Source organism: Mauremys reevesii, linkage group 6 (assembly GCF_016161935.1).
Source record: "Mauremys reevesii isolate NIE-2019 linkage group 6, ASM1616193v1, whole genome shotgun sequence".
Classification (NCBI taxonomy): domain Eukaryota; kingdom Metazoa; phylum Chordata; order Testudines; family Geoemydidae; genus Mauremys; species Mauremys reevesii.
The window spans coordinates 33,500,212-33,528,033 of record NC_052628.1 but is presented as its reverse complement, the minus strand read 5'-3'; the positions used below and the strand labels follow the sequence as shown (position 1 = coordinate 33,528,033).

Sequence of the window (27,822 nt, the reverse complement as noted above, 5' to 3'; positions counted from 1 at the left end):
CCTGGGCAAGTCACATGTCCATGCATGACTCACAGTTTTTACAGGCAGAAGCCATTGCCCACATGGTATCTTGAATGTCTCCAGGAAGACTTCTTATGTGGATTGGAGCATTCCAAGATGCATTGTTCCTTAAGTGCTTCTTGATTGGGCACTTAACTTCGCAAATTCCTTTCTAAAGGAGTTGACTAAATGCCTTACAAAGCTTACTTAGAAATCAGGCAAGTATACAGCAAATATTCATAACTTCAAGTACAAAATGATTTATGTGTACAAATAGGATGAATAGATTCAGTAGACCATAACCTTTACAGAGAAGTTTCATGGCACATGTAGCATAAAACATACTCCAGTTATGTCATATTCCCATAAAGCATTATGGGATACATCGGCACACCATGGTCAGACCCATTTTGGTCATCATGTTGCCAAAGTATACATATTTAATTATCTTAATCTTTCCTCCTAAATTATTCTCGCCATCTCTTGTCAAATAATGTTTTTTTCTGAATTTAGTCCCCTTTGTCGATATCTTTCTGGTACCCAGAACTGAACACAGAATTTTAAACAGTCTTACCTGCTCTGAACAGCATGGATCAACATAACAAAAAGTTAAGAAGAAAAGGGCAGCAGTGGACTATGTCTGCTCCTCTTCTCAAGCCTATCTGTTGATGGGAATTAACCAGCTGTGTAGGTGCAAGCAACTTAGTTTCAGTTTTAGGGATGATGATTCTGCTCCCTTGAAAATCCCACAGTCTTTGTTTGTAGTGTCAAGATTGGACCTTCATTTTTTTTTAAAGGTTCAGATGCAGCAACCTTAGGCACAATGCAGGTGAGACTTTTTTTTAACCTCTCTCAATATGAAGTAGGTAATTATATAACAATAACTACATTGTACAGTATCTCTCTTCCTGGAAATTATCTGTTGGTTTATGTGCACCTATGGTTACTACGAAGAAACATCGTCAGAAGGGTTTGTTGAGAATTTGATGGTAGGAGTTTTTCTCACCATGATATGTTTAAACCTGTGAACTATGGGCTTCATATATAGTGCTTTTTAAGACGCCTTGACCACACAGTAGGGGAAGTGACAAGCTGTGTTATCCGGCAGCCCATGTTTCCTAGTGGAGCAATAGTTTCTGCTTAATGCAGCCTTGTACAACATAACATGCTGCAGTATAAAAGATAACAGGTGTCACAACCATGTGTGAATTCAGAGGAAGTGCTATGTGGTGGTGTGACAGAGTGTACTGGCCCAGAGGCCCCTTGCTGGAGGCCTCAGTGTCCTGCCATACCTGTTCCAAGAAAGGAGCAGTAGAGGAGTCCTCCAAGCAGCCTAGAGTGGCTGCAGGGAGCAGTCAGTCAGGGTCCAGGAGGGCCATATAAAAAGAGCTTCAGAGCCAGAGATAGTCAGTTCCTTGCTGGAGCCAGAGGAATGCAGATGATGCTCTTGGCTGGCCAAAGGGAACTGCAGCACCACAGACAGCTTAGTGCTGGCAGGGACTGAGGTGGTGAGGCAGAGCTCCTGGTTGGCTGCTTGGCCTGAACTTAGATGAGCCCTGAGGTAAGGGTGAAGCTTTGGCAAAGACTGAGGCCACAGGAAACTGAACTACTTAGTGGGCCAGATGAGGACAGAAGGAACTAAGAGGGTGAAACCATTGCCTCCAGGGAGGAAGCCCTGGATTCAGCCTGATACCAGGGCTCGGACTATTTAGACTACAGACACACCTAACCAGAAGGGGTGCATGTGAGAGGTGAGTGCCATGCTATTATAGGTTATGAGCAAGTCAAGACTAACATATAATTACAGAAATTAGAGACGGAAAAAACCTTTTAGGTCAGGGTTTCTCAAACAGGTGTTGCCGCTTGTGTAGGAAAAACCCCAGGTGGGCCGGGCCGGTGTGTTTACCTGCCCCGTCCGCAGGTCCGGCCGATCGCAGCTCCCACTAGCCACGGTTTGCTGCTGCGGGCCAATGGGGGCTGCTGGAAGCGGCAGCCAGTATGTCTCTCGGCCCACGCCACTTCCAGCAGCTCCCATTGGCCCGGAGCAGCGATCCGCGGCCAGCGGGAGCCGCGATCAGCCGGACCTGTGGATGTGGCAGGTAAACACACCGGCCTCGCCTGCCAGGGGCTTTCCCTACACAAGTGGCGACCCCTGTTTGAGAAACCCTGTTTTAGGTCATTGAGTCTATCCTCTCCCCAACCCAGGAACACCAAAAGTTCCTTACAAGATGTTTTAAAAAAACCCAAACAATGTGGCTTCCATTAGTTCCCTTCAGAGACTATTCTATGGTGAACAAGATCTCATAGGACTGGATCATTTGCTCGAGTGGAAAACACTGCCTGAGGGAACTCTGTAGGAGGAAATGCCTCAAGAATCCTGTTGTGGAGTTCCTCCTCTGTCATTCCACTGCGGGTTGGGTTTGCACAACCTGGGCAATAGGCTATGAAGTTCTGGGATCTGTAAGAGGCCAGAGCCATCTTCATGTATGCCCTATGCCTCCAATTGGCTCTGATCTCTGACAGCACCAGCCCTTGCTCTATTTCCTGCCCCAACTCTGGAGAGCTGGGTAGATAGGAAAATGTGCATCTCAGCATATTTGATGTTTTTCTTAAAGCCCCAGCTCTTGCATTAATTTGATAAGGTGAGACTTTCCACTTTCTTCTTTTTTTAAGTTTTCTAACCTTCCTGGTTGTGGGGACTGGAGAAGACCTTTAAAATGTGAGCCATATACTCCCTTAAGGCTCAGAAACCAGAAGACAAATAAAATGATCCCAACATCTATTTAATAATTTATTTTTTTAAATGCTTGGGGTTGGCAGCACTCCTCCCACACAGAGCGGTCACAGGGGCAGAGTGGGAAAGACAATCCCTTCCATTCTTAGCAAATTTTTCCCAAGAGTCCGCTCAACCTAAATGTTTCCTTTCTTCACCCCCTCCAGTTACCTGAAGCTATATCTGAAAGTTTATATTGGCTTATATATTCAATGTATGTGAACACACTCAGTGTTGGAATTATTAAAAATTATTAACATGGGAGATCAGATATCAATTTAATCATAAAGTGCCTTTTTTAAGTTCAAAGGCCAATAGTATTTTATACAATTGCTCTAAACATGCTGTCGCCTGCTAGCTATTAGGAGTCACGGGGAACAACGTTAGATCGCCGGGCCCTCTGGTGCAGGGGCCGGCCAACAGCGGTTCAAATAGGCCCAGGCCCTCTGGAGCAGGGCAGGGCAACAGCAGTTCAATAAGCCCTGGCCCTCTGGAGCAGGGCAGAGCAACAGCAGTTCAATAAGCCCTGGCCCTCTGGAGCAGGGCAGAGCAACAGCAGTTCAATAAGCCCTGGCAGTTCAATAAGCCCTGGCCCTCTGGAGCAGGGCCCTGGCCCTCTGGGGCAGGGCAGCAGTTCAATAAGCCCTGGCCCTCTGGAGCAGGCAGTTCAATAAGCCCTGGCCCTCTGGAGCAGGGCAGAGCGACAGCAGTTCAATAAGCCCTGGCCCTCTGGAGCAGGGCGGGGCAATAGCAGTTCAATAAGCCCTGGCCCTCTGGAGCAGGGCAGAGCAACAGCAGTTCAATAAGCCCTGGCCCTCTGGAGCAGGGCGGGGCAACAGCAGTTCAATAAGCCCTGGCCCTCTGGAGCAGGGCGGGGCAACAGCAGTTCAAGTCCATAAAACCCAAGCCCTCAGTCAGGGCGGGCAGCAAAACAGCAGCTCTAGCTCAGACCCTCAGGCAGGGGCTGAGCAGCAACAGCCAAGTGCAAGCTGCTATGCCAGAGCGCTGGGTTGAGGGGGAAGACTGCCACCCGTGAGTGGGGTGGCAGGGGCCCACCCACTCCACTGTGTCCCAGCCGGGGCCTAGCAGCGGCGTGGACCCGCTGCAGTCAGTGGGGATCCTGGCGCAACACACTGACATGGGCACATCAGTGCCCTCAGCGGCTACACTCCATCTCCCCTCAAGGCCTACCTCGTCCGTCCCACCCGGTTCAGGCCAGTCGGTCTGCATCGAGCTCCTCTGGGAAGTTGGGCCAGGACTGCTCGGGCGGCTCCTCTGGGTAACAGCAGGGCCTAGGGGCTCCTCGGCAATCCTGGGGCTCCTCCCCGGCCAGGCAGGGCAGTTACCTTGGGGCTGGGTGTTGACTGAGCTTGGGCATGCGCCTTTAAGTTCCGCCCACTGAGGTGTTGGCAGGGCAGCTCCCTCTGCCGGGCAGGAGGGGAGCCACACCGACTCACTACACATGCCTAACAGCTTCAACATAAGCAGTCACTACTCCCAATACAGTAACAAAGTATTCATAAGCACATGATCAATATAATTACAAATAGGCCACACCTAGGGAAAACCGTCTCATCCCCCGTGTGCCCCAGCATGATCACATAGGGTCTGATAAATAAGTCTCAAATTCCTAACTCTCTTTATACCCTTCAACAAACTAATGATGTCACAGCTAATTACCTCTTTAGCTAACAACTCATTTGGGACAGTTTACCCTAATTTTTAACTTTAATCCAGTTAAGATTTACAACCTCTTTTCTCCCTATCTCTTCCTCTCTTTGCTGCTGACCAACAGCTATTTCATTGCACCTGAGTTAACATAGGCTTTACTTTTAAGATAACACTGGTAGGTGGGGTGAGAATAGTCCATATTTGCATCTTTTCAGAAAGATTCTTTTTGTCTTATTTAAAACCATCTGCATTCACCCCCATCAGTCAGAGGCCTTCTTTTCAGAAACTTTCCCTTATCTTATTAATTATTTTTGAACCAGGCATCCTCCCTTCTGGCCTTATAATTTATTTTCAAAGCCGTTCTTCTACTTGTTAGTCAGGGTCTTTCTTTACAACATATATATTGTCTTAACCAAATGTAAGCCAACTCCAATTCTTTAATTTCATATTTATTCTATACTAAGGCATTTCATATGGCATAACACCTATTAAACAGTAAATTAAAGTACGGATTACAAGAAGATTATTGATGGAAATGTTAAGGAAGGTGGCCCCGTCTGGGCCCTTTCCTTTGAATAAATCTGAGACTTTAAAACTGTTCAATGATTAATTATATCCTGTCAGCACATCAGTATTTATGGAGACTTATAACAAACAATATGGAAAGAAACTGTGTAAGGCAATAATTCAGGAAAGTATCCCTATTCCAGAAAGGTGTTTTACAACATACTTAAATGTTTTCCTAAATTGGGACCCTATGGGTCCTGACTCTTATGAAATGGAAATCTCAAAATGTTTCACCTTGTTTAACCTGTTTGCTTCAGTAAATGGGTTTTGTAATCCTACAAGGACAGACAACTGCTTTGTGTTACAGAAAGTACAGTCTGGATATTTTAAAAGGCCACAGTCCAGATAAATTATTTACATTTCAGTTTGAGATTGTGGTCCAAGGTGTTAGCTGATGCAACTCTTCTGAATTGTGCCATTTATACCAACAGAATTTGGCCCAGAATCTATAGCCATAGGTGTAAGTTTCGTTTTCACTAATAAGATTCAAAATGAAGCAATTATTACTAGGGAAGATGCTGGTACAGGACTGGAACTTACACTAACATTAGCAACTGTCCTGAGATACTAAAAAAACATGTTTCAGATGAATGAAAACAAAATTTACTTACATTGTAGGATGCATCATTATTGCACAAAAGTTACTCAATTTACCCATGAAAGACTGAATCTCTACCACATTGGGTTGAGGTTACTCATTTGAGACAAGTAGCCACATCTTATTTCTTTTACTTTCATTTGCAACATGGATTTCAAATTATGCATTTTTCCTGAGTATTCAGTATATGTAAAATAAAAAGCAGCCCTCACTCAATATTACTGTCTTGATAATCACATGGCAGGATTGTACCTCTGCCCTGAGCAGTGAATGGTGAAGACCCTCCATGTACAGAGATCCCTCTTTCTGCATGGGAGTGGGGTTCAGCCACTTTCACACCACCACTGCCCACACAGACCCTACAGGTATCTTTCCACGCATCCAAAGCCCGCACAATGGTGGGGGAGGAGATTGTGTGAACTGGAAGGGACACATCATCCCTACTCCAGCCCCATGGAAAATCTTCAGAAAAGGTAATACAGCCAAGGGTCCTGGGAGCTACCACAGCCAGTAAGCAGTGCACAGTGATAGGGCAGCTCCATTACAACCACATTAATGAAAATTCATGTGAAGACAGAAAAATTAGTCTTAATCATGAAGAAGTTCTATTCTTCTGAGTAACTAATACAAGTACATGGTGTGATGGGATATTCACCCCCGGACTTGCCCTGAAGGGGTTAATGTAAACTAAGAAGGGGGCCAATTAACCAGACAGACCACAGCTGGGTGAAATCAAATGGTTTAACTAATCCCTGGACTGAATAATGAGGGAGCCCAGCTGAGGAAGAATGAAGTAAACTGGGTTTATAAAGACAGCAAGTCAGGGCACTGTAGGGAAGTAGTCTGCAGTCACTCCCTGGGAGAAAGGGCGGGGGGGGGGGGGAATGTCTGTTTGGGGGCTACAGAACCAAAGTAACCTATAGTTCCTCTCTGGGAGGAAGGTGTTTTGGACAGGGTGGATTTGATTTAAATCACTAGTCAGGAAGACTCGATTTAATCATGGATTTCTACATTAAAAAGTGCATTCTTGTTGGTTGTTATAACCTTAATACATATTCCTCACAACTCAGGGTACGTCTTCACTACCCGCCGGATCGGCGGGTAGCAATTGATTTCTCGGAGTTCGATATATCGCGTCTCATCTAGATGCGATATATCGAACCCCGAATGTGCTCCTGTCGATTCCGGAACTCCACCAACGTGAATGGCGGTACGGAGTCGACATGGGGAGCCGCGGACGTCGATCCCGCGCCGTGAGGACAGTAAGTAATTCGAGCTAAGGTACTTCGACTTCAGCTACGTTATTCACGTAGCTGAAGTTGCGTACCTTAGATCGAACCCCCCCCCAGTGTAGACCAGACCTCAGAGATAGATGTAGGTTTCATTTTTAGAAGGTACCCGCTATACATTTTTAAGTGACTTGTTTTGAAAACTTTTCAGATTACAGTAGTTTTACAGTTATAACTAAACAATCATTCATTTTCTGCTATTTCATTGACCAAAGGTAATTGAAGCTGATATTTATGAAGTCATTGGGAGGTGAACTATCTCCAAATCAACAGGTTAATCAGTAATATTTGGAGGATTTTCTTGCCATTCAGTATTAAGGAGAACATCACCAGACAGACATTTAAATTGTTTTATTTAACTAAAACAACGTTATGTATTCTGGATTTTTTTCTTCAACAGTAAATGTATAATATTTTAACAAAACAAGCATTTGATTTTAGTTAAACATTCAAGTTTTTAAAATCAGGTTTGTTTTTGTTAGAATTGTTTTAACTAAAATAGTTAAATGAAATATTTTTTTAAAAACAAAAAATAAATTGACTATGTCAGCCACGTCAACATGAGAAACTTAAAATATTGGCTTCTGCAGTTAACTTGTCATCTTCACCTTCATTTTCCTGTTTGTTCATAATCTGGAAAAGAAAAACAAGTTTTCTTGCTTTTTCAGGTCCCAAATGATTTTTCAGTTTGGAATGAATTACTCCAAAGGAAGAAAATATTCTTTCTACCCCAGCAGAAGAAGCTACTGCTGTTAAAAGTGAGATTATCACTTCAACAGTTTCTGAATCCAAGTGCTTAAGCAATTTTCCACCAGTTCACAGGTGTGACTTTCTTTAATACATCATCAGCAAACATACTTTTTGGAATGGTTCTTATTCCCAAACTGGGTCTCTTTTACAGCCTGCTGCCATTATAGGTTTTCCCTTCTAGTGAGAGAATGGTATGGTTGATCTCAATTCAATGAAGGCTACACTTAGACTTCAAGACTTCTGGAATATGCTGCTCAAACAGTTTCACTTTTGTTTCTACTGCCTGTCTCTCCCTTCTCACATTTATTTCCAAACTTCTTCTCCTTGTCCAGATCTATTCAGCTCCCCAACAATCTTCTATTCATTGAACTTTTTGAAACTTTGCACTTTTAGAGAGAGGTAAGGGATTGACTCTGTACACAAATTTGCAGAGGGACAATAGGGTTGAGGTCTGTTATTTCTCACCTCTATGTATTGATTTAAAAACATTTTTGCTGTTAACAAGCATGTTATCTCTGGAGACACAACTCCACAATTTGAGAACTGCAAAACTAAGCATCTCTGATGGTGTCTTCTAGACCAGGGGTAGGCAACCTATGGCATGCATGCCAAAGGTGGCACGCGAGCTGATTTTCAGTGGCACTCACACTGCCTAGGTCCTGGCCACCGTTCCAGGGGGCTCTGCATTTTAATTTAATTTTAAATTAAGCTTCTTAAACATTTTTAAAACCTTGTTTACTTTACATACAACAATAGTTTAGTTATATATTATAGAACATAGAAAGAGACCTTCTAAAAATGTTAAAATGTATTACTGGCACGCAAAACCTTAAATTAGAGTGAATAAATGAAGACTCGGCACACCACTTCTGAAAGGTTGCCGACCCCTGTTCTAGACTGAGCACTGAGTCCCATTGGGAAGATAGAAAGATTAAATAAATCTCTACAGAAGCCCTTGGAACCCCATGAGATTGGGTCCCTAATCCATGAACTACTGGAACTCATTTACAAAACTTTTCTTAAATATTACATAAATATATTGTCCCATACTATAGAATTAGAATTTATAATCCATATTCCATGATGAGATATCTTTGAGCTATAATGTATCTTTAGATCAGATTTTTTTTGATAAAATGATTTTTGAGGAAAAATCTGATTTAAATAAAAATTGATTTAAATAACAAATTCAATTTTTTTTAAAAAAATTGTTGGTTTTTATCCACCCTGGTTTTGGGGCTGGTAAACACAGAGAAGTGGGGGCCAGGAGATTAGGAAAGGCTCATGGAGGAAGCAGTAAGGTCCAGAATGGAACAGACTTTGGGTGCTGATTAGAGGGTCCCTTAACTGGAACCCAGAGTAGAGGGTAGGGCTGGGTTCCCCTACCAGCCACTGGGCAAGTGGCACCGTCTGGGCAGTGAATGGGAAGACTGCCTGAACCTGTTTGTAAGAAGGGACTTTGGTGCCCCAGAAGGGGTGGGTACATGTAACTTGGTCGTAGGGCTAAACCACGAATACAGAGCATCTTGCCAGGCTACATGTGACTGCAGTCTGATGTAGTGTTAGGGTGGAGGAGGACTTTTTGTTCCACCCCACTCTGGAAACATATCAGAAGTTGCTTTGTAGATTCCAAAGCCATAAGGGACCATGGTGATCGCGTAGTCTGACCTCCTGTATGACACAGGCCAGAGTTTCCCCAAAATAATTTCTAAAGAATGAATACTTTTCTAAAAAATAATCTTGATTTTAAAAATTGCCTCTGAAGAATCCACCACAGTAGCTAGTGGCTGTCAGGTTACTGAATGAGAGTCAGCAAAGGAGGTTCTCTCTTGCTTCTAAGTAGAAAGAGAGTATCTGTTGTTTAGGATGTCTCCAGTAGCACATCTCTAAAATTCTTTGTTAGCAGGAAGCAGACGACATGCTAAAGTGGGAAATAAACTGCAAAATGTTTTTGCTATGCTTCCGCTGGAAACATATTTGCCAAGGTTGGATGACTTTTATGCAGGATCAAGCAGAGTGTAAAAGAGGTGGCAACATTGTAGGAATAGATGGATGCTATGAGAGACATAAGGACAATTCTCATAGTGAACCCAAGCATTATAAGAGGTAGGATATAGAACAGGAAAGCAAGGGGAAGGAGAGGAGGAAGAAAGGAACAGGTTAGAGTAAAGGGAACCAGCAACAATGGAATCCCTAGCATTGAACAAGGGGGTAGTGAAAGTTGTGGGACAGACGGGAGCACAGAGGACCTGATCCAAAGCCCACTGAAATCAATGAGTCTTGTCATTGACTTCAGTGGGCTTTGATCAAACCCAGAGTTAAGAGATAAGAGGAACAAAGAGGGAAGGGAGAGAGAAGGTGCAAAGGAGATGAGGGCACCAGCCTAGAACTCAGAAAACCAGCCTTCAATTCCATGTTCCACCACAAAACTTCTAGTGTGACCTTGGGAAAGTCACTCAGCCTCTTTTGGCCTCATTTCCCCATCTGTAAAATGGGTATAATAGTAGTTTCCTACATTAGAGGTGCTATATTGTTGGGCTAACTACATTAAAGATTGTGAGATGCTCAGATTCAACAGGAATGGGGGGGACACACATAATTATATAAGATAGATGAGACAGAGACCCACCAGAAGAAGTGAGAAACTGGAAAGAGAAGCAGAAAAAAGATAGAATAGAAGAAACACAAAGGAGAACTAGAGAATACAAGAGAAGAGAAGATCCTTGCCCACCTAGATGCACACTATTGTGACAACTGTGAGTTCTTTCCATCTCACACATCAGTAGTACTAGAGAGCCTACACCTCAAGTTATAGCCTTAGCTACACTTGTACATACTCCCTGTCTCAGATTATGCTTTAAGTGTCACCTGTGTAAACAAACTGTTAGTTAATGGGGTTACACAAGCATAATCCTAAACTAATGTAGTTGCATAGCTATCACTGAAAGCATAATCTGAACACCAATTTAAAAATGGCAAATTCAAGAGTGATTAAATACTTCTTCGTACAATCCATAGATTGTGGAGATCATGGCTGCAGGAAATAACTGAAGCTAAGAATTTAGCAAGATTCAAAAAGGGTGTGAAGATATACATGGATAAGATGAATATCCAGAGTTGATACTTGGCAGTGCCTGCTGGAGCAGCACACTTACTCAGCAGCTGGAGGCCTGTCCTCCAGCGCTGCTGCGCCCAGCGCTGCTCTACAGTCAGATCCTACCACTGCTGCAGGCAGCCTCCAGAGCTGCCCAGCCATCCTCTGCTTCCACTCACTGCTCAGTTTTAATCTGTGCCTTCTGCTGCAGGTGACCATCCTTAAATACCTGCAAAAATCTGTTTCAGGTGCAAGTGGAGTCCTCCAGGCCACCCTTTCCAGCAGACCATGCCTCCCAGCTGGCGGACCTGCTCGAGCACAGCTGTGCGGAGCAGTGAGCAGTAGGGCCCAGCTGGAGTTGGAATCAACCGCAGCGCGAGGCCAGCATCATTACGCTGCGCTGAGAGCAGATATCAAATCTCGGAGCTGGCAGCAGCATGAGAGGGACTGTGTGCAGGATGGGGGATTGCGGCGATGAGCTGCGGGTGAAGGTTACAAAGCCGGGCGCGCGGAAGGCCGATGCGCACGATCGGCAGGCTTTAGGGGATGCGGGAGAGATATGGAGAGCCTTGCTGGAGGAGATGGACGAGATGCTTGCGCTGCGCAGGGGGGGGGACAGGGGGGAGGCGGAGGCGAGGAGGAGGCGGCGGAGCGGAGAGGAGAGGAGCGCGGCGGGGGGAGGGGGGCGGGGGGGAGAGGGAGTGGGGCAGCAAGGGGATGGATCAGGAGCCAGAGGAGAGGTGACCAGGAGGCAGCAGCCAGCAGCAGCACAGCAGAGAAGCAGAGAGCAGCCAGGAGGAGGAGGCGGGGGGCAAGCAAAGGGGGGAGAGGACAGCGGGGAGCTCTTTTACAGCACCGGGACAGCAGCCAGCCATGCCCAGAATGATCCCCATCAGAGTTGATCCCTCGCTCCCCAGCAGCGGACGGACGGGACAGTTAAGACTGGGACAAGAACACGGGCGCTCCCTATAAACCTGCTGCTCCCCGCTTTGCTGAGGGACCTGGCTGGCTGATAGGGCTGCTTGAACTGGCCTGACTGACGCGTGATAGACCCACATCAGATAGCATCATCTGAGCAAAGCCATCTCCATGCTCCCACAACCCTTCCCTCCCCCAGAACACGCAGAACCAGAAAGAAAACGCTCATAACTGTTAACACCGCCCCTGCGGGTTGCTGCCTGCTGCTGCTGCTGGCTTGCTTCCTTCTGGAGATCCTCTGCATGCATAAGGCCACCTGGCTCTCCCCCTCCTCCTGGCTCACTTCCCCATCCTGGTCTCCCCACCCCCTTCCTCTCCCTCCTCTCTCCCCTCCGCCTCCCTCTCCTCTGTCGCGCCGCTCCATCCTATCCACCTGGGATTTCAGTGGGGTCAATATCATCCTGGTGTCCATCGTCTCCTGTCCCCGCGTGGTCGCATGGATCCGATCCTGGATCGGCCCATGTGGGCGGCACTCCTCATCCTCTCCCCCCGCGGGCTCTCCTGCAGGCACTCTACCCTGCACTTGGCGTCCCCCTTGCCAGCAAGATATCTGATATCTGATATAAGCCTCAAAGTCGATATAATTCCTACTGCGGCTGCACCGATTCCTGCTCCTGCACTGATTCCCTCTGCCCACACTGCAATGTCCACTGCTCCCATTTGGGCCTGCCTGCTCGCTGGTTGCTGCGAGGCTGGGTCTGTGCATGTGGACCACCACTTGCACCTACAAACCACTTGAAGGAGCTAAAAAGCTGAGGATTTTTTAAAAGCTCTGGTCATGGGGGGCTGGTCACCTGCTGCAAGGAGTGCAGAGTGCAAAGCAGAGTAGAGTGAAGGGAACAGGGATGATATTCCCTGGCTGACAGGTGACAAGGGGTGAGTGTGAGTCCTGCTGAGGTAGAGAGCATCGCTGATCCGCCAGCGCTGCACTCCCTGCCCCCCTTGGGATGGGTTTTCAGCTTTTCAGCCAGCGCTGCAAGCAGCGGCGCTGGCTGTGCAACCTGGTGTGTGACAGGGTAATTGCAGGCGCTGAAAGCTCCACACCAGCGCCAAACTTGTAAGTGTAGCCAAGCCCTAACAAATTTTGGAAGGGATGTTAAACCTCATGCTTCAGGGTTTAAGCCCATCTTTAACTGTTAGGTCTCATCCTGATCTCTAACATGGAATAATCTTCCCTTCATATCTACCCACTGCAGGATTCTTATACTTTCCTCTGAAGCAACAGGTGCTGGCCACTGTTGGAGACTGTGATGAAGTATATACCTTATCCTGGTTCTAAAAGGGTTAATGTCAACCTGAGAGGCCAATTAACCCATGTGATTGCACGTGGAGGTGGGCCAGCCCTATTAATGATGAGTTCCAGCTGGTAAAGCTCAGTGATGACAATAAAGAAAGGACTGGGCTGGAGATAGTAAAGCCTTGTACCAGACTGAGTGTCCTGAGTCAGGAGGAAGTGAAGCCCAGAAGGTAGTGATGGTAAAGCCTATGAGGCATTTGGATTGACATTAGAGGGGCCACAGGGAGAGAGTGAATAACTCTGACTCTCTGGGACTAAAGAGTGGAGAGACTGGGAGAGTCAAGGAGGAAGCCCAGATGAAGAGCTGGCCTTGAGATCCTCTCCTAAGTAGAGAAGCCAAGCAGGAGGTTAGGAGAGACCCAGAGTAGCCACTAGGGGTGTAGCAGACACTGGTGGTGAGGAGCCCTGATTAAAAAGGCAGGATTTATATTTCCAGGAAGAGAGCCTTGGGAGGTGTTTAGTGGAGGAAGAGAGCAAGACAAACTTAAAAGGAAAGATAGGTCAAATCTAAGGAGGGCAGAAGTTGCTTTAAGTTTATACCTTCAGTTGGGGATTCCAGAGGATAACCTGCCCCTGAAAGAGGGGTGAATTTAGAGAGACTAGGGAAGAAGCCTGCTGACTGGCTACAGTAGGCAGCAGTCCAGGGAGACAGAAGCAAGGAGTCTTGTTATGTTATAATTGGAGATATACCAATCTCCTAGAGCTGGAAGGGACCTTGAAAGGTCACTGAGTCCAGCCCCCTGCCTTCACTAGCAGGACCAACTTTTGCCCCAGATCCCTAAGTGGCCCCCTCAAGGATTGAACTCACAACCCTGGGTTTAGCAGGCCAGTGCTCAAACCACTGAGCTATCCCTCCTGCCAGACCTGAAGGGCTGGTTATAGGGTCCCTAGACTGGAACCCAGTGCAGTCAGCAGGCCTGGATTCCCTTACCAGCCACAGAAAAGATGGTGTGAAGCCACTGAGAAAGGGATATGGACAACTGGCAGCTCTAAGAAAAGGGTGTATGGACCACTCGGCCCAGAATTGTGGGGGGCAGACCACACAGAGGGATGAGACATTTGTTTTTGTTGGACTTTTTGTTACCACAAAAAGAGCAATCTAAACATGTCCCGGTCAAAGGGCTGAGTCCTGAGAAGTAGCAGACCACCACAGGACTGAAGTAGCCATCAGCAGGGGGCACTAGAAGAATAAAGCTGGATATGTCATGCCAAGCTGTGAGGAGACATGCCAGCTGTGAGTCAACTCTTCCACAGAGACATATTGAAGTAGATAGACTTTGAGTTTGATCCAGTATGGCAATTCTGATGTGGATGCAGAAGTGTAACTGAGATAATTTGGCATGCACACCCTCTGTCACAGTTCAGGGCAACTGCACCTGTATTTCCCCTTCCATGGTCCACCTAGGGCAACCACTCTAGGCTCCCAGCCCCTCAGCTGTCACCTCTTCGATGCCTCTCTCCCTCCTGACCAGGGTTTTTCCAGGCTGCGGTTTTCTGCAAATGCTGGGATATTCCCAGCAAGCCGGACAGCCTCAGAAAGGGTTGCATGGTCACTTGTAACTGCTGGCAATTAAAGTTGTTCATGGCCTCTGGAGAGAAAGCAAAGTATCTTAGGTGATGTGTAGCATAGGTCGACTTACCGTTATAGTGTAGACAACTCCAGCTATGTTATTCATGTAGCTGGAATTGACATACCTTGGGTCGAGTTATCGCAGGATCTACATCACAGGATCTACACCACAGGGGGTCGATGGGAGAGTTTCTCCTGTTGACTTACCTTATTCTTCTCATCAGGCATAGAGTACAGGGGTCGACTGGAGAGTGATCTGCTGTCAATTTGGCAGATGTTCACTAGACCCACTAAATCGACCACCGGTCGATCAATTTCAGAGCATCGATCCTGGCTGTACTGTAGATACACTAAGCAAACACATGTATTCTTAAGGTGAAAGCTTTACCGAGAAAACATGCACCCAAACTCCAACAAGAGCTCTGGTAGGAGTCAGTCCTTTACACCCCACAAAGGGTTTTTTCTGTGGTTACACATGAGTGACAGCCTTTGCTCAGGACTAGCACAGCCATGAATCTTTCCTTTATACAGCTTGGGCCTTTGATCTTGAGACTGCACAACAGTTAATCAGAAGACAATGGTCCTCTCCTCAGGATGTATTTTTAAAAAGCTGGGTTTTTGCATAACCAGTGTAAGAATGGCTGGATCCAATGGGTCCATCTAACCCACTATCCTGTCTGACAGCGGCTACTGCCAGATGCTTCAGAGAGAAGGAAGAAAATAAGGCAATTTCAAGTGATCCATCCCTGGTCATCCAGTCCCAGCTTCCGGCAGTTAGAGGTTTAGAAACATATGGAGAATAGGGTTGCATCCCTGACCATCTTGGCCGATAGCTATGGCCCTACCAAATTCATGACAGTGAAAAACATGTCATGGATCATGAAATCAGACCTCCCCCATAAAATCTAGCTATTGGAGGGACAGGGCTGGGGGCGCCCCAGCCAGGGGGTCCTACCATTCACTGGGATCCAGCTACTATCCGCCAGGCTGGGGAGGGATTGGACTTGACTTCCTCTTCCCCTGCACAGCCACTCTTAGGGGGAGAAACTGCAGAGCTACAATTCATTTGCAAACTTAACACCATTAATTTGGGCTTGAATAGGGACTGGGAATGGATGGCTCACTACAAAAGCAATTTCCCCTCTCTTGGTATTGATACCTCCTCATCAATTACTGGGAGTGGACCACATCCATAAGCACTGACTCTGTGGGTGCTCTGGGGCTGGAGCACCCACGGGGAAAAATGAGTGAGTGCTCTGCACCCACCGGCAGCCAAGCTTCCCTCCCCGCCTGGCAAGCTCCCCTCCCTGCCTCACCTCAGCCGCCTCCCCTGGACACACTGCGTCCCTGCTTCTCCGCCTACCTCCCAGTGCTTGCCACCGCAAAACAGCTGTTTCGTGGCATAACAAGCTCCGGGAGGAAGGGGAGAGGAGCGGGAACGTGGCACGCTCAGGGGAGGAGATGGGGAAGAGGTGGGCCTGGGGGTGGGGATTTGCGGAAGGGATTGGAATAGGGACGGGGGTAGGGGTGGAGTCAGGGTGGGGCCCAGGGCAGAGGGGGGTAAAGCACCCACTGGCACCAGCAGAAGTTGGCACCTATGACCACATCCACCCTGACTGAATTGGCCCTGTCAACACTGGTTCTCCACTTGTAAGGTAACTCCTTCTCTTCATGTGTCTGTATATTTATGGCTGTATCTGTAATATTAATTCCATGCATCTGAAGAAGTGGGTTTTTTTACCCATGAAAGCTTATGCCCCAAAAAATCTGTTAGTCTTTAAGGTGCCACCAGCCTTCTTATTGTTTTTGTGGATACAGAGTAACATGGCTACCCCTCTGATAAATAGCAGTGTACTCACACAGCAGCCTGGGTGGCGATGGCATGGGCTAGCAGTTCATGTATGCAGCCAGGGTGACCAGATATCCTGATTTTATAGGGACAGTTCTGATTTTTGGGTCTTTTCCTTATATAGGCTCCTATTGCCCCCCCACCCCCATCCTGATCTTTCACATTTGCTGTCTGGTTACCCCACGAGTCCTTCATGGGGCTGCTTGTTAGCCTGTGCTGGCTAGATTAACGCTAGCTTGCTATGGACGCAAGCTGCAGTCTCACCCGCTGATTGCAAAGCAGATAGAGCTTGTGTGACAGGACATCCCTGATTGCAGGCGGAACGTTCCAAAGACCCTTTCTCCCACCCCCTGCGGTTGACAGTGGATTAGAAAACTATGAACCCCCCTCCCTGGCTACAGGAGGGTTAGCACAGTTCAACAACTGCCCCGCCCCGCCCCGCCCGCAGGCTCAGAGGTCCGCTGGCAGGCTCAGAATAATCCAACCCCCCACCCCCGTTGGAACCGATACAAGCGCCTCTGACCCGCACTAGCAAGGCAAAGGGAAACCCCTGAATTGCAGGAGGGATAGAACATTCCATACGCATCCCCGGGGATTAGAACGTTCTAATCCCCTCCATCTCCCCTCAGGTGCAAGAGGGAATGGAACCTTCCGCTGCCCGACCCTGCCGGAGGAGTCAAATCCTACCATCCCCCCACCCTTAAGGGCCCGGCAGAATATTCCAAACACCCGCAGGCCCGGAGGGGAGGGCAGAGCGCCCTGCAGGCACAATGGAACCGCCCTGGTTCCCTCCTCCCCCGCTAGCAATGGCCCCGCAACCCTAGAATTCTGGCATCCGGGAAGCTCGTTACGGGAAGCCCCGCCTCCTCCGAGACGTCAGCCCCCTGGCCGGCCGGGGCCAATGGGTGTCCGAGTTGGGTCCGGGAGGAGGATAGTGACCCGCGCTGCCCATACAGGACGGGATCGGGACTATGGTCCAGGCCTGGGCTGTCGCCGCTACTTAGCGAATGGGTGAGCGGGACCCGTACCGTGCCTGGGCCGTGAGGGATGAGGCAGGTAGGGCGGGGGCTCCGCAGGAGTATCAGGGAACTGCGGGGGGGGGGGGTTGGTCAGCGCCCCACTGGGGTTGCGTGCGGCTCTGTTCGCCCTGGAGCCTCTCCTCGTACACCCCCCCCCCCCCCCCCGATAACGTGCTCGGGCTGCAGGCCCCACGGTCTCCCCTCCCCCCACCGGGGTTTCTGTGCGGGTCCCCGAGCCGGCTTTGCTGGGCCCGCTCGGGGCGGCGCGCGCGCGGTGGGTGAGGCGAGCGTGCTGGTGCGGAGCCAGCAGCGCTGACCCTCCGCAGTGGCCGTTGAGACGGTCCGTTAACGGTCCCCGTGGAGCCGGGAGCAGAGCGGCGGCCCGGGGTGGGGTAGGGGGTGTCTGTCTGTCTGTCTGGCAAGAGCCAGCTCGGCCGCCGCGTTGTCCCGCCAGCTGATCGTGCCCGGAGCTGGAGAGCGCTGCCAGGGCGGGTGGGCGCCTGGTGAACTGAGCTAACGGCCGCTGTCCTGACTTCCCGAGCGTGCCCCACAGGGAGCCGGAGGCTGCAGCCCCCTGGCGTGGGTTTAAAGGCACCCGGCTTGCGAGCGTGTTTTTTTCTTTCCCCTTACAACTACTTTTTGATTATTCTGGTCCTGCCATCACACTCCGAAAGGCGGACGTGTAATGCTGGAAGGAGGCGGCCTGCAACCTCTTCTGCTCCTGTTTATAACCCAATCCCTGACATAAATGAAATGGCACCCTAGTTTGGCACCAAAATACCCTTAAGATAACTTATGAAAGCAGTATGACTCTTGGCATTAAGTAACAGCCAATAATAAAATGCTTCAAACCACACGGACACATTGTATGCAAGGTGTAATTTTTTAATGCTATGTAAGGGTGATCCAGTAGAATGGGAAGCTGGCCTGGGAGTTGCAAGACATTGATTCTGTTCCCAGTTCTTCTGCTTGCCTGCTGTGTGGCCTTGGGCAAATCATTTTGCTTCTTTGTACCTGTTTTCCCATATATGAAATGGGATTAGCTGTGCTTTGACTTCCTTTTTAAAGCTCTTCAGAGGAAAAGCACAAGGATAAGAGACAAGTATGATACTTGTTAATATAGGTAACTTCTGAATTGAAATACACTAGGATGAGGTTGGGGGGAGAGAATGGAAATTTAAATGTTTTAAAATCTCTGACCAAGTCAAGAGAGCACAGAATCGAAAATAGAGACAGATTCCTGGAAGTAAAGTATTAATCAAAAACAAAGCTTCAATATTTAGCTAAAGATCTGAAAATAAGAGCTTTTTCTCAAGGGTTATATACAGGTTTTCCTTCTACTTATACAGTACTGTATCTACTTAAAGATAACAGATTTGTATGATTCTACTCTGAGTGAAATTGGTACTATTGTAATCAACTAGCCTTCTGCCTTGGTCTATTGAGTCATATGCTTACTTGAATAAATTTAAACTTATACATCTACCTACTCTTAACATTGGAGAGCCATATGAGAGGGAACTGATTTTTTTTCTGCCCCCCTTATAAATAAAACTGTTGGATGAGCCCAAAAGAACAAACTTGATTTTCAAATACAAGATTGAATATCTAGGGCTGGTAGTTAGAAAACATTTTGTTAATTTGTAAACTGAATAGATTAATTCCTATTGGTGACTTCAAGTTCAAAACGTGTGCTGTTTTTTTACATAGTTTAAAGTCTGAAAAGTGACTGCAGTTTTACAGAAAGTTATTGGTATACTACATCTATTATCTCATAGAAAATGTTGAGATCCGCAGTACAGGAATATAATAGTAGTTGAATTATGTTCCTTAATTTATTGCAAACTAAGATTTAGTGTAATTGACTTCAGTTTGACCAATTTTTAAAGTATTGGTAATCAGAGACTTTTTTCATGATGTCACTACTGAGATACTATAGGAAAACATTAGATGAATACAGCAAGTTTCCTTTAAAGGAGCTGAAGGAGACAAACTGAAGAACAGTCTTGTGGTAGAAAAGGCAAAAAACATACTGCTTGGTACGCATTTGCCACATGTTGATTTGATACTTAAAATGTGAAATGGATTTAAGATTCCACTGGGAGGTGTAAGGCAGGTGTGGGGGTGGAGGCGTGTATGTATTTCTCAGTGAACTCAGTCTATTTGAATATATATTCCTTATAATGCCAAGAAAATTTATAGAAAAACAACTTTGCAATAGCATGTAGGCGATTGTCCAGAAAAGTTGAAAGGACATTACATTCTTATTATTTGAGTTGCTGAAAAGTTGTCAGAACATTTACATTCTCATTTGAGCAAACAAGGAAAATAGACCACCTGACTAGTAATGGTAATATAACAGCCTTGATCCCTTGCTTGTTAGGCAAACAGAGCTGTGAAAGTAATTTGTGAGGCCCTTGGAATCATCACTTCTTTGATATCTTTTTCCTTTTCCTTCCTTGTCATTTTGTGGCTGAGTGAAATAAGTTAGGAAATCTCTTTTTGTGCAGCAGCTTGGGACAACCTAAGATCTACTGTGGACAAGTGAAATATAATTGCTTCCTGTAACACACTGTTGATCTGCACTTAAGACGCCTGTGTTTCTGTGCTGACCAGGCAGTTCTGCGCAACACTGGAAATGAAAACTGGCCTGCCCTAGGTTTTGTTCACTGGGCCCTCTACTTGCTAAATTCTACCTCGAGTTTTCTAGTATCGCATTATTTATAGAGTGCACGTCAGACTTTTGTATGTCCTTGACTTGTGAAGTGCACATTGGGGAGCAACTGCTGTTCAGTGCCATTTATTGTACATGGGGAAACTAGGGTGGAAGGTCAGTCTTTTTCATACGTACTAGTCAGTCATGACACCCAAAATTTTAAGTGGAAGTCAGATCAGAAGTTTATTTCTGGGATTGGTGACGAAAAGCAACCACACAACATAGACTAGTGTTTCTTTTTGTCCCAATTGAGTTTGTGGATAAGAGGCAGCAACAGCAGTGTCTCTGTTCTCCTCATCCCCAGCATAAAGTCTTAGGGTACGTCTACACTACAGGATTATTCTGATTTTACAGAAACTAGTTTGTAAAACAGATTGTATAAAGTCGAGTGCACGCGGCCACACAATGCACATTAATTCAGCGGTGTGCGTCCATGGTCCGAGGCTAGTGTCGATTTCTGGAGCGTTGCACTGTGGGTAGCTATCCCGTAGCTATCCCATAGTTCCTGCAGTCTCCCCCACCCCTTGGAATTCTGGGTTGAGGTACCAGTGCCTGATGGGGCAACAATCATTGTCGCGGGTGGTTCTGGGTACAGCCTCACCCCTCCCTCCGTGAAAACAGCAGACAACCGTTTCACGCCTTTTTTCCTGGGTGAACTGTGCAGACGCCATAGCACAGCAAGCATGGACCCTGCTCAGCTCAATACCGCAATCATGGACGTTTTAAACACCTCGCGCATTCTCATGCAGTCTATGCTGAACCAGGACCTGCAAAGCCAGGCGAGGAGGAGGCGGCTACGGCAGCGCGGCGATGAGAGTGATGAGGACATGGACACAGAATTCTCTCAAACCGCAGGCCCCTGCGCTTTGGAGATCCTGCTGGTAATGGGGCAGGTTCTAGCCATTGAACGCCGATTTGGGGCCCGGGAAACAAGCACAGACTGGTGGGACCGCATAGTTTTGCAGGTGTGGGACGATTCGCAGTGGCTGCGAAACTTTCGCATGCGTAAGGGCACTTCCATGGAACTTTGTGACTTGCTTTCTTTCCCCTGCCCTGAAATGCCATAATACCAAGATGAGAGCAGCCCTCACAGTGGAGAAGTGAGTGGCAATAGCCCTCTGGAAGCTTGCAACGCCAGACAGCTACCGTGTCAGTCGGGAATCAATCTGGAGTTGGAAAATCTACTGTGGGGGCTGCTGTGATGCAAGTAGCCAAAGCAATCATTAAGCTGCTGCTACGAAAGGTTGTGACTCTGGGAAACGTGCAGTCCATAGTGGATGGCTTTGCTGCAATGGGATTCCCTAACTATGGGGGGGGCGATAGATGGAACCCATATCCCTATCTTGGCACCGGAGCACCAGGGCACCCAGTACGTAAACCGGAAGGGGTACTTTTCAATGGTGCTGCAAGCACTGGTGGATCACAAGGGACGTTTCACCAACATCCACGTGGGATGGCTGGGAAGGGTTCATGATGCTCGCGTCTTCAGAAGCACTGCTCTGTTTAAACGGCTGCAGCAAGGGAATTACTTCCCAGACCAGAAAATAACAGTTGGGGATGTTGAAATGCCTGTCGTTATCCTGGGGGACCCAGCCTACCACTTGATGCCATGGCTCATGAAGCCATACACAGGCAGCCTGGACAGTGGTCAGGAGCTGTTCAACTACAGGCTGAGCAAGTGCAGAATGGTGGTAGAATGTGCCTTTGGCCGTTTAAAGACGCGCTGGCGCACATTACTGACTCGCTCAGACCTCAGCCAAACCAGTGTCCCCTTTGTTATTGCTGCTTGCTGTGTTCTCCACAATCTCTGTGAGAGTAAGGGGGAGACCTTTATGGTGGGGTGGGAGGCTGAGGCAAATCACCTGGCCGCTGATTACGCGCAGCCAGACACCAGGGCGATTAGAAGAGCACACCAGGAAGTGGTGCGCATCAGAGAAGCTTTGAAAACAAGCTTCATCACTGGCCAGGGTAGGGTGTGACTGCTGTTTGTTTCCCCTTGATGAACCCCCCCCCCTTGATTGACTCATTCCCTGTAAGCAACCCACCCTCTCCCTTTGATCACAGCTTGCTTTCTAAGGAAATAAAGTCACTATCCTTTAAAAATCATGTATTCTTTATTAATTCATTATAAAAAGGAGAGAACTGAGAAGGTAGCTCGGGTGTGGTTTGGGAGAAGGATAGGAGGGAAGGAAAAAGCCACTAAAAAAATTTCACAGTAATGACAGCCTTTTGGTTGGGCTGTCCACGGGGGTGAAGTGGGTGGGTGCACGGAGCCTCCCCCCATGCGTTCTTACACGTCTGGGTGAGGAGGATGTGGAACATGGTGAGGGTGGTAATACAGGGGCTGCAGCGGCACTCTGTGATCCTGCTGCCGTTCCTGAAGCTCCACCAGACGCCGGAGCATGTCAGTTTGATCATGCAGCAGCCCCAGAGTTGCATCCCGCCACCTCTGATCTTCCTGCTGCCACCTATGATCTTGCTGCCACCACCTCTCATCTCGAGCGTTCCTCCTGTCCTCACGTTCACTGGCATCTTTCCTGTAATTTGATACCACCTCCTTCCACTCATTCAGATGAGCTCTTTCCTTGCGGGTTACTTCCATGATATCCAAGAACATTTCATCTCGCGTCTTCTTTTTCCTCCGCCTTATCTGAGCTAGCCTTTGGGATGGAGTAGGGAGGCTTGAAAAATTTGCAGCTGCATGAGGGAGGGAAAAAAGGGAGAGAAGTATTTTAAAAGATACATTTTACAGAATAATGGTTATACTCTTTCACAGTGAACAACACTATTCATCTTACATAGCACATGTGATTTCACTACAAAGTCGCATTTTGCATCTTAATATTGAGTGCCTGCGGCTCTGGTGTTACAGATCTCACAGACGCAGGTCCGGGCATCAGAATTCAGCTTGCATGCGGCCATGGTAAGCCACTGTCTTTCGGCTTCTGCAGCCTTCATATATACAGTGCTTTACCCCTCCCCCCACCGCATGGCTGGTATCATGAAAGCTCACTGCTAATCAACCCCTTCCCCCTCCCCCCCCCCCACCGCGTGGCTGGTAGCTGGGAAGATCCCTGCTAGCCAAACGCGAAAAAGCTCATCGCTATTTCACTCCTCCCCTCCCCCCGCTTGGCTACGTGCGAGGAAGGATTTATTTTAAGCAGCAGGCCACGAGCCCAATAGGAAAATGGCCATCTCTGTCCCCTTAATTAAATTCCTGATTTTCAACCAGGTTACCCTGAACGATATCACTCTGCTGAGGATAACACAGCGAGATAAAGAACGGATGTTTCTTGAATGCCAGCAGTCACTGGGACCATACGCAGCTATGCTTTGTCATGCAATGATACCCGATTACTTGCTACATGCATGGCGTGGTAAAGTGTCCTACCATGGTGGATGGAACAAGGCTGCCTTGCCCAGAAACCTTCTGCAGAGGCTTTTGGAGTACCTCCAGGAGTGCTTCATGAAGATGTCCCTGGAGGATTTCCGCTCAATCCCCAGACATGTTAACAAACTTTTCTAAGTAACTTTACTGGCCGCGAATGCATCCCAAGTCCTCAGGGCAAATCAATCATTAAAAAATGCTTGCTTTTAAACCATGTTTTATATTTACAAAGGTACACTCACCAGTGGTCGCTTCCATGGCTTCACCGTCTGGGCTAGTGGCTTGGGAGGGCTGGTAGGGTAATTCCGTCTGGGTCAGAAAAAGCTCCTGGCTGTTGGGGCTAACAGAGTGCTGTGTGCTCTCTGCAAGCTCGTCCTCCTCTTCTTCATTGTCATCTTCCCCATCCGCAGAATCCTCAGCCATGGCTGAGATTACAACCCCCACCTCGGAATCCACGGACAGAGGTGGGGTAGTTGTGGTGCAGCCCCTTAAAATTGCATGCAGCTCAGTGTAGAAGCGGCATGTTTTTGGCCCTGCACTGGTCCTTCCGTTTGCTTCTTTGGTTTTCTGGTAGGCTTGTCTGAGCTCCTTAACTTTCACTCTGCACTGCACTGAGTCCCTGCTGTGGCCTTTTTCCATCACAGCCTTGGAAATTTTTTCAAATACTTTTTCATTTTGTCTTTTGGAACGCAGTTCTGTTAGCACTGAATCCTCTCCCCATACAGCGATCAGATCCAGTACCTCTCGTGCAGTCCATGCTGGAGCTCTTTTTCGATTCTCAGGAGACTGTATTGTTACCTGTACTGATGAGCTCTGCGTGGTCACCTGTGCTGATGAGCTCTCCATGCTGGGCAAGCAGGAAATGAAATTCAAAAGTTCGCGGGGCTTTTCCTGTCTACCTGGCCAGTGCATCCGAGTTCAGATTGCTGTCCAGAGCGGTCACAATGGTGCACTGTGGGATACCACCCGGAGGCCAATACCATCGATTTGCGGCCACGCTAACCCTAATCCGATATGGTAATACCGATTTCAGCGCTACTGCTCTCGTCGGGGAGGAGTACAGAAACCGGTTTAAAGAGCCCTTTATATCGATATAAAGGGCCTCGTTGTGTGGACGGGTGCAGCGTTAAATCGGTTAAATTTGCTAACCAGGAGGATACACTATATCTATATAGTTATATATCTTAACATACATCTATTCAGAGTCTTGTCTTACTTTTTTTTATGTTAGATAATGCTGAATGATGCATTTCCTATTTATTAAATTTTTTATTCAAGCTCTATTTTTATGGAAATTGGAATTTGATTAAATGCACAAACAACATTTTTAAAATTAAATAAAACTTAAATGTACTGGATACTTTTTTTTCTTATTAAAACATGATTTTCATTTACAATTTATTTATTAAACGAAAAGTATTATCCACATTGAATTGAGCTGAAGACCATGTCGTCTTCGTGAGTTTAGAGCTAGTAGATTTTATCTTCTTATACCTAGTATTTATTCATAGAATGGAAGAAAGAAAACAATGTTTCCTACGTTTTCAACTCACAGTTGGCTTCTTTTGAGCAAACTAGTCATTGAGCTGAACTAGTGGAATAAGCTGAAATGAAGAAAATACTCTTTTTGCACAGGCAGAAGAGGCTACTGCTTTCAAAAGCTGGTTTAGGTGTTCAACAAACTCTGGTTCCATGTGCTTAGCCAGTGACTTCCACCAGTTCAGTGCTTTGACTTTCTTTAAAACTGGCAGCAAACGTACTACTAAATATTTTGAAATTATTTTAATAGCTATAATTAGTTTTATTTTAAAATTTTAAAAGAAGAAATCTGATGATTTTATTGTTTACCCATCCTGGAGCAGAGGCTCTACCACAAACCCATATTCACTTAAGAATCTTCTTCCTTTCCATCCCAGTCTTTTAACAAGAAAGCATAGTTGTCTCTAAATCTGGAGTGGTGTTTGGTTTTTTAAGTGATGAGAAAAGTACATAACAAATAATAAGTGAACTGAATGACAAAACATAAGTTCAACCATGCAAGATACATACTGTACAAGTATGTCTTGTGTTCAACACAACTTTATTTTTAAAAGACTTAATTTTATCTGCCCCAAAAAAAAGACCAAATTTCTTTTTGGGAACATAACTTTAACATTCAGAGTACCATTAATAAATCATTTAAAAAAAATTAAGTTAATAACTCCTAACATGGACTATAACAACAGGTTTGCTGATTCAGAAGCTAGTAATTCTAGCCATTCTCATGAGAGAAGATAGCCTTGACATCTAAGGTTGTGGGTAATAAATGGGAGGGTGAATCTTTTGGGGGACATGGAGAAATCCTTGCCAGTTGCCTGGATTCAGGTAAGCACTGAGTCATCGTAATTATCATAGAATCATAGAATTATCAGGGTTGGAAGGGACCTCAGGAGGTCATCTAGTTCAACCCCCTGCTCAAAGCAGGACCAATTCCCAACTAAATCATCCCAGCCAGGGCTTTGTCACGCCTGACCTTAAAAACCTCTAAGGAAGGAGATTCCACCACCTCCCTAGATAACCCATTCCAGTGTTTCACCATTCTCTGACTGAAAAAGTTTTTCCTAATGTCCAACCTAAACCTCTCCCACTGCAACTTGAGACCATTACTCCTTGTTCTGAATTATGAAGATGTAGTCCAGTGGAATCACAAACTACTTGTTTCACTACTGTGTTGAGTGTCTTATTAGTTAATTCTTCAGTGCAGAATGCTTGAGACCTGCTTCTCCACTGCCTTCTTCCCTCAGTAGTCACTTACATAAGTGCAGCTATGTTACCAATTAGATTTCCCACTCAGTTACAGTAGTGGTAGCACTATATATTCCCTCTGCATAGGTGTAAATTATTACCCAAGGTGTAATGCAGTAGAGAATTGAGACCCTAGTGTCTGTAGCAGGCCTGCACAACATGCGGCCCGCGTGGACTCACTGTGCGGCCCGCGGGGGGTGAGTAGGCAAGCAGCAGGTGAGGGAGAGGGGCTGAAGGGGTGGGCGGGCAATGGCAGGGGATGAGGAGGTGAGCCGGGGGGTGGGCTGAAGAGGTGAGCGAGGAGTCAGTGGATGACCTGTTCTACTGATCTGGTCTGGCTCCCATCCCCTCTCCAGCGGTTGCAGCTGTCTGGAGGTGCTGCCTTCTATGCCTTCCTCAGTCACACCTCATTCATTCAACAGGGCAATTGATTACAAAGTGGGGGGAAGATCTTATTCTACTTCTAGCAAAAAGACATTTTTCTTTTACTTTAATTATACTACCTTAGGGGCTCGCTATAACGTATTACCAGGTTCAATACCGCTGTTTCGGTGGGGCAGCACTGGGGAAGGAGGGTTTGTTTCCGCGGGGCGGGTGGTGCTATGGGGCAAGGCCGGCTCCGGGCACCAACATTCCAAGCTGGTGCTTAGGGCGGCAATCTTCAAGGGGCGGCAGTCCTTGTTTTGCCCCCAAGCAGCACGCTGAATTGCCGCCGCGGGCGGGGGGTGGGGCAGTCTATGTGCCCTTAGGGCAGCAGGCGCGTTTCCGTGGCGGTGGCAATTCGGTGGCAGCTTCTATGTTTAGCTGTCTGGGGCGGCTTCAGCTAAACATAGAAGCTGCTGCCGAATTGCCGCCGCTGCGGAAACACACCTGCCGTGCTAAGGGCACAGGGACTGCCGCCCCCCCCCCCCCCCCGCCGCGGCAATTCTGCGCGCTAGAATTGGGGCGAAAACTAGAGCCGGCCCTGCTGGGGAGGGGGAGTATTTCAGGGGGGATGGGTGGTGCTGGGGTGTGTGTGTTGTGTTTCGGGGGGAGGGGGGGGTTGGCAGGGCCAGTGGGGTTTGGCCCTCAGCTGTTTTCTTTGGAGTAATATGGCCCTCGCCGCTTTCAAGTTGTGCAGGCCTGGTCTAGGAGCTGCATAGGAAAGAACACATTTTTATGTCCTAAACTAAACAATGATCTGGAAAAGAAGGAATTGTGGATCAACAAGTTATTTTAAAAGGATGAAGTAATCTTCCATTTTCTCTGTTTAACTTCTTCAGCTGTGATATGAAATTACCCTCTCTCTTTGGGCAAAAAGAAATATTCATCTTAAAAGTTTTTAATACTGTGTACCTTTTATTGAGAGTCTAACTATTCAACTTTATTTTCTGCATCTTTTTAATTTATGCTCTGGAATTGTCTGGTTTTGTAATCACTGTCTGTGACTGAACTAGAACAATATAAGGTTAAAACAGATTTTTCTTTTCTAATAGACTA

At 47.1% G+C, this 27,822-nt stretch overlaps 1 protein-coding gene across 6 annotated transcripts in view; it reads left to right on the top strand.

Annotated features, from left to right (window-relative positions):
* The first annotated feature begins 17,290 nt into the window (after positions 1–17,290).
* Positions 17,291–27,822, top strand: part of IL6ST (interleukin 6 cytokine family signal transducer) — a 60,757-nt gene continuing 50,225 nt past the window's right edge. For 2 of the 6 annotated variants that reach the window (XM_039543833.1, XM_039543832.1), the window contains exon 1: positions 17,291–17,492. In XM_039543833.1, the coding sequence (XP_039399767.1) occupies positions 17,444–17,492 (49 nt within the window). In that variant the 5' untranslated portion in view covers positions 17,291–17,443. The remainder of the gene's footprint in view (positions 17,493–27,822) is intronic. The other 4 variants (XM_039543835.1, XM_039543829.1, XM_039543830.1 and 1 more) reach the window with 4 other exon arrangements.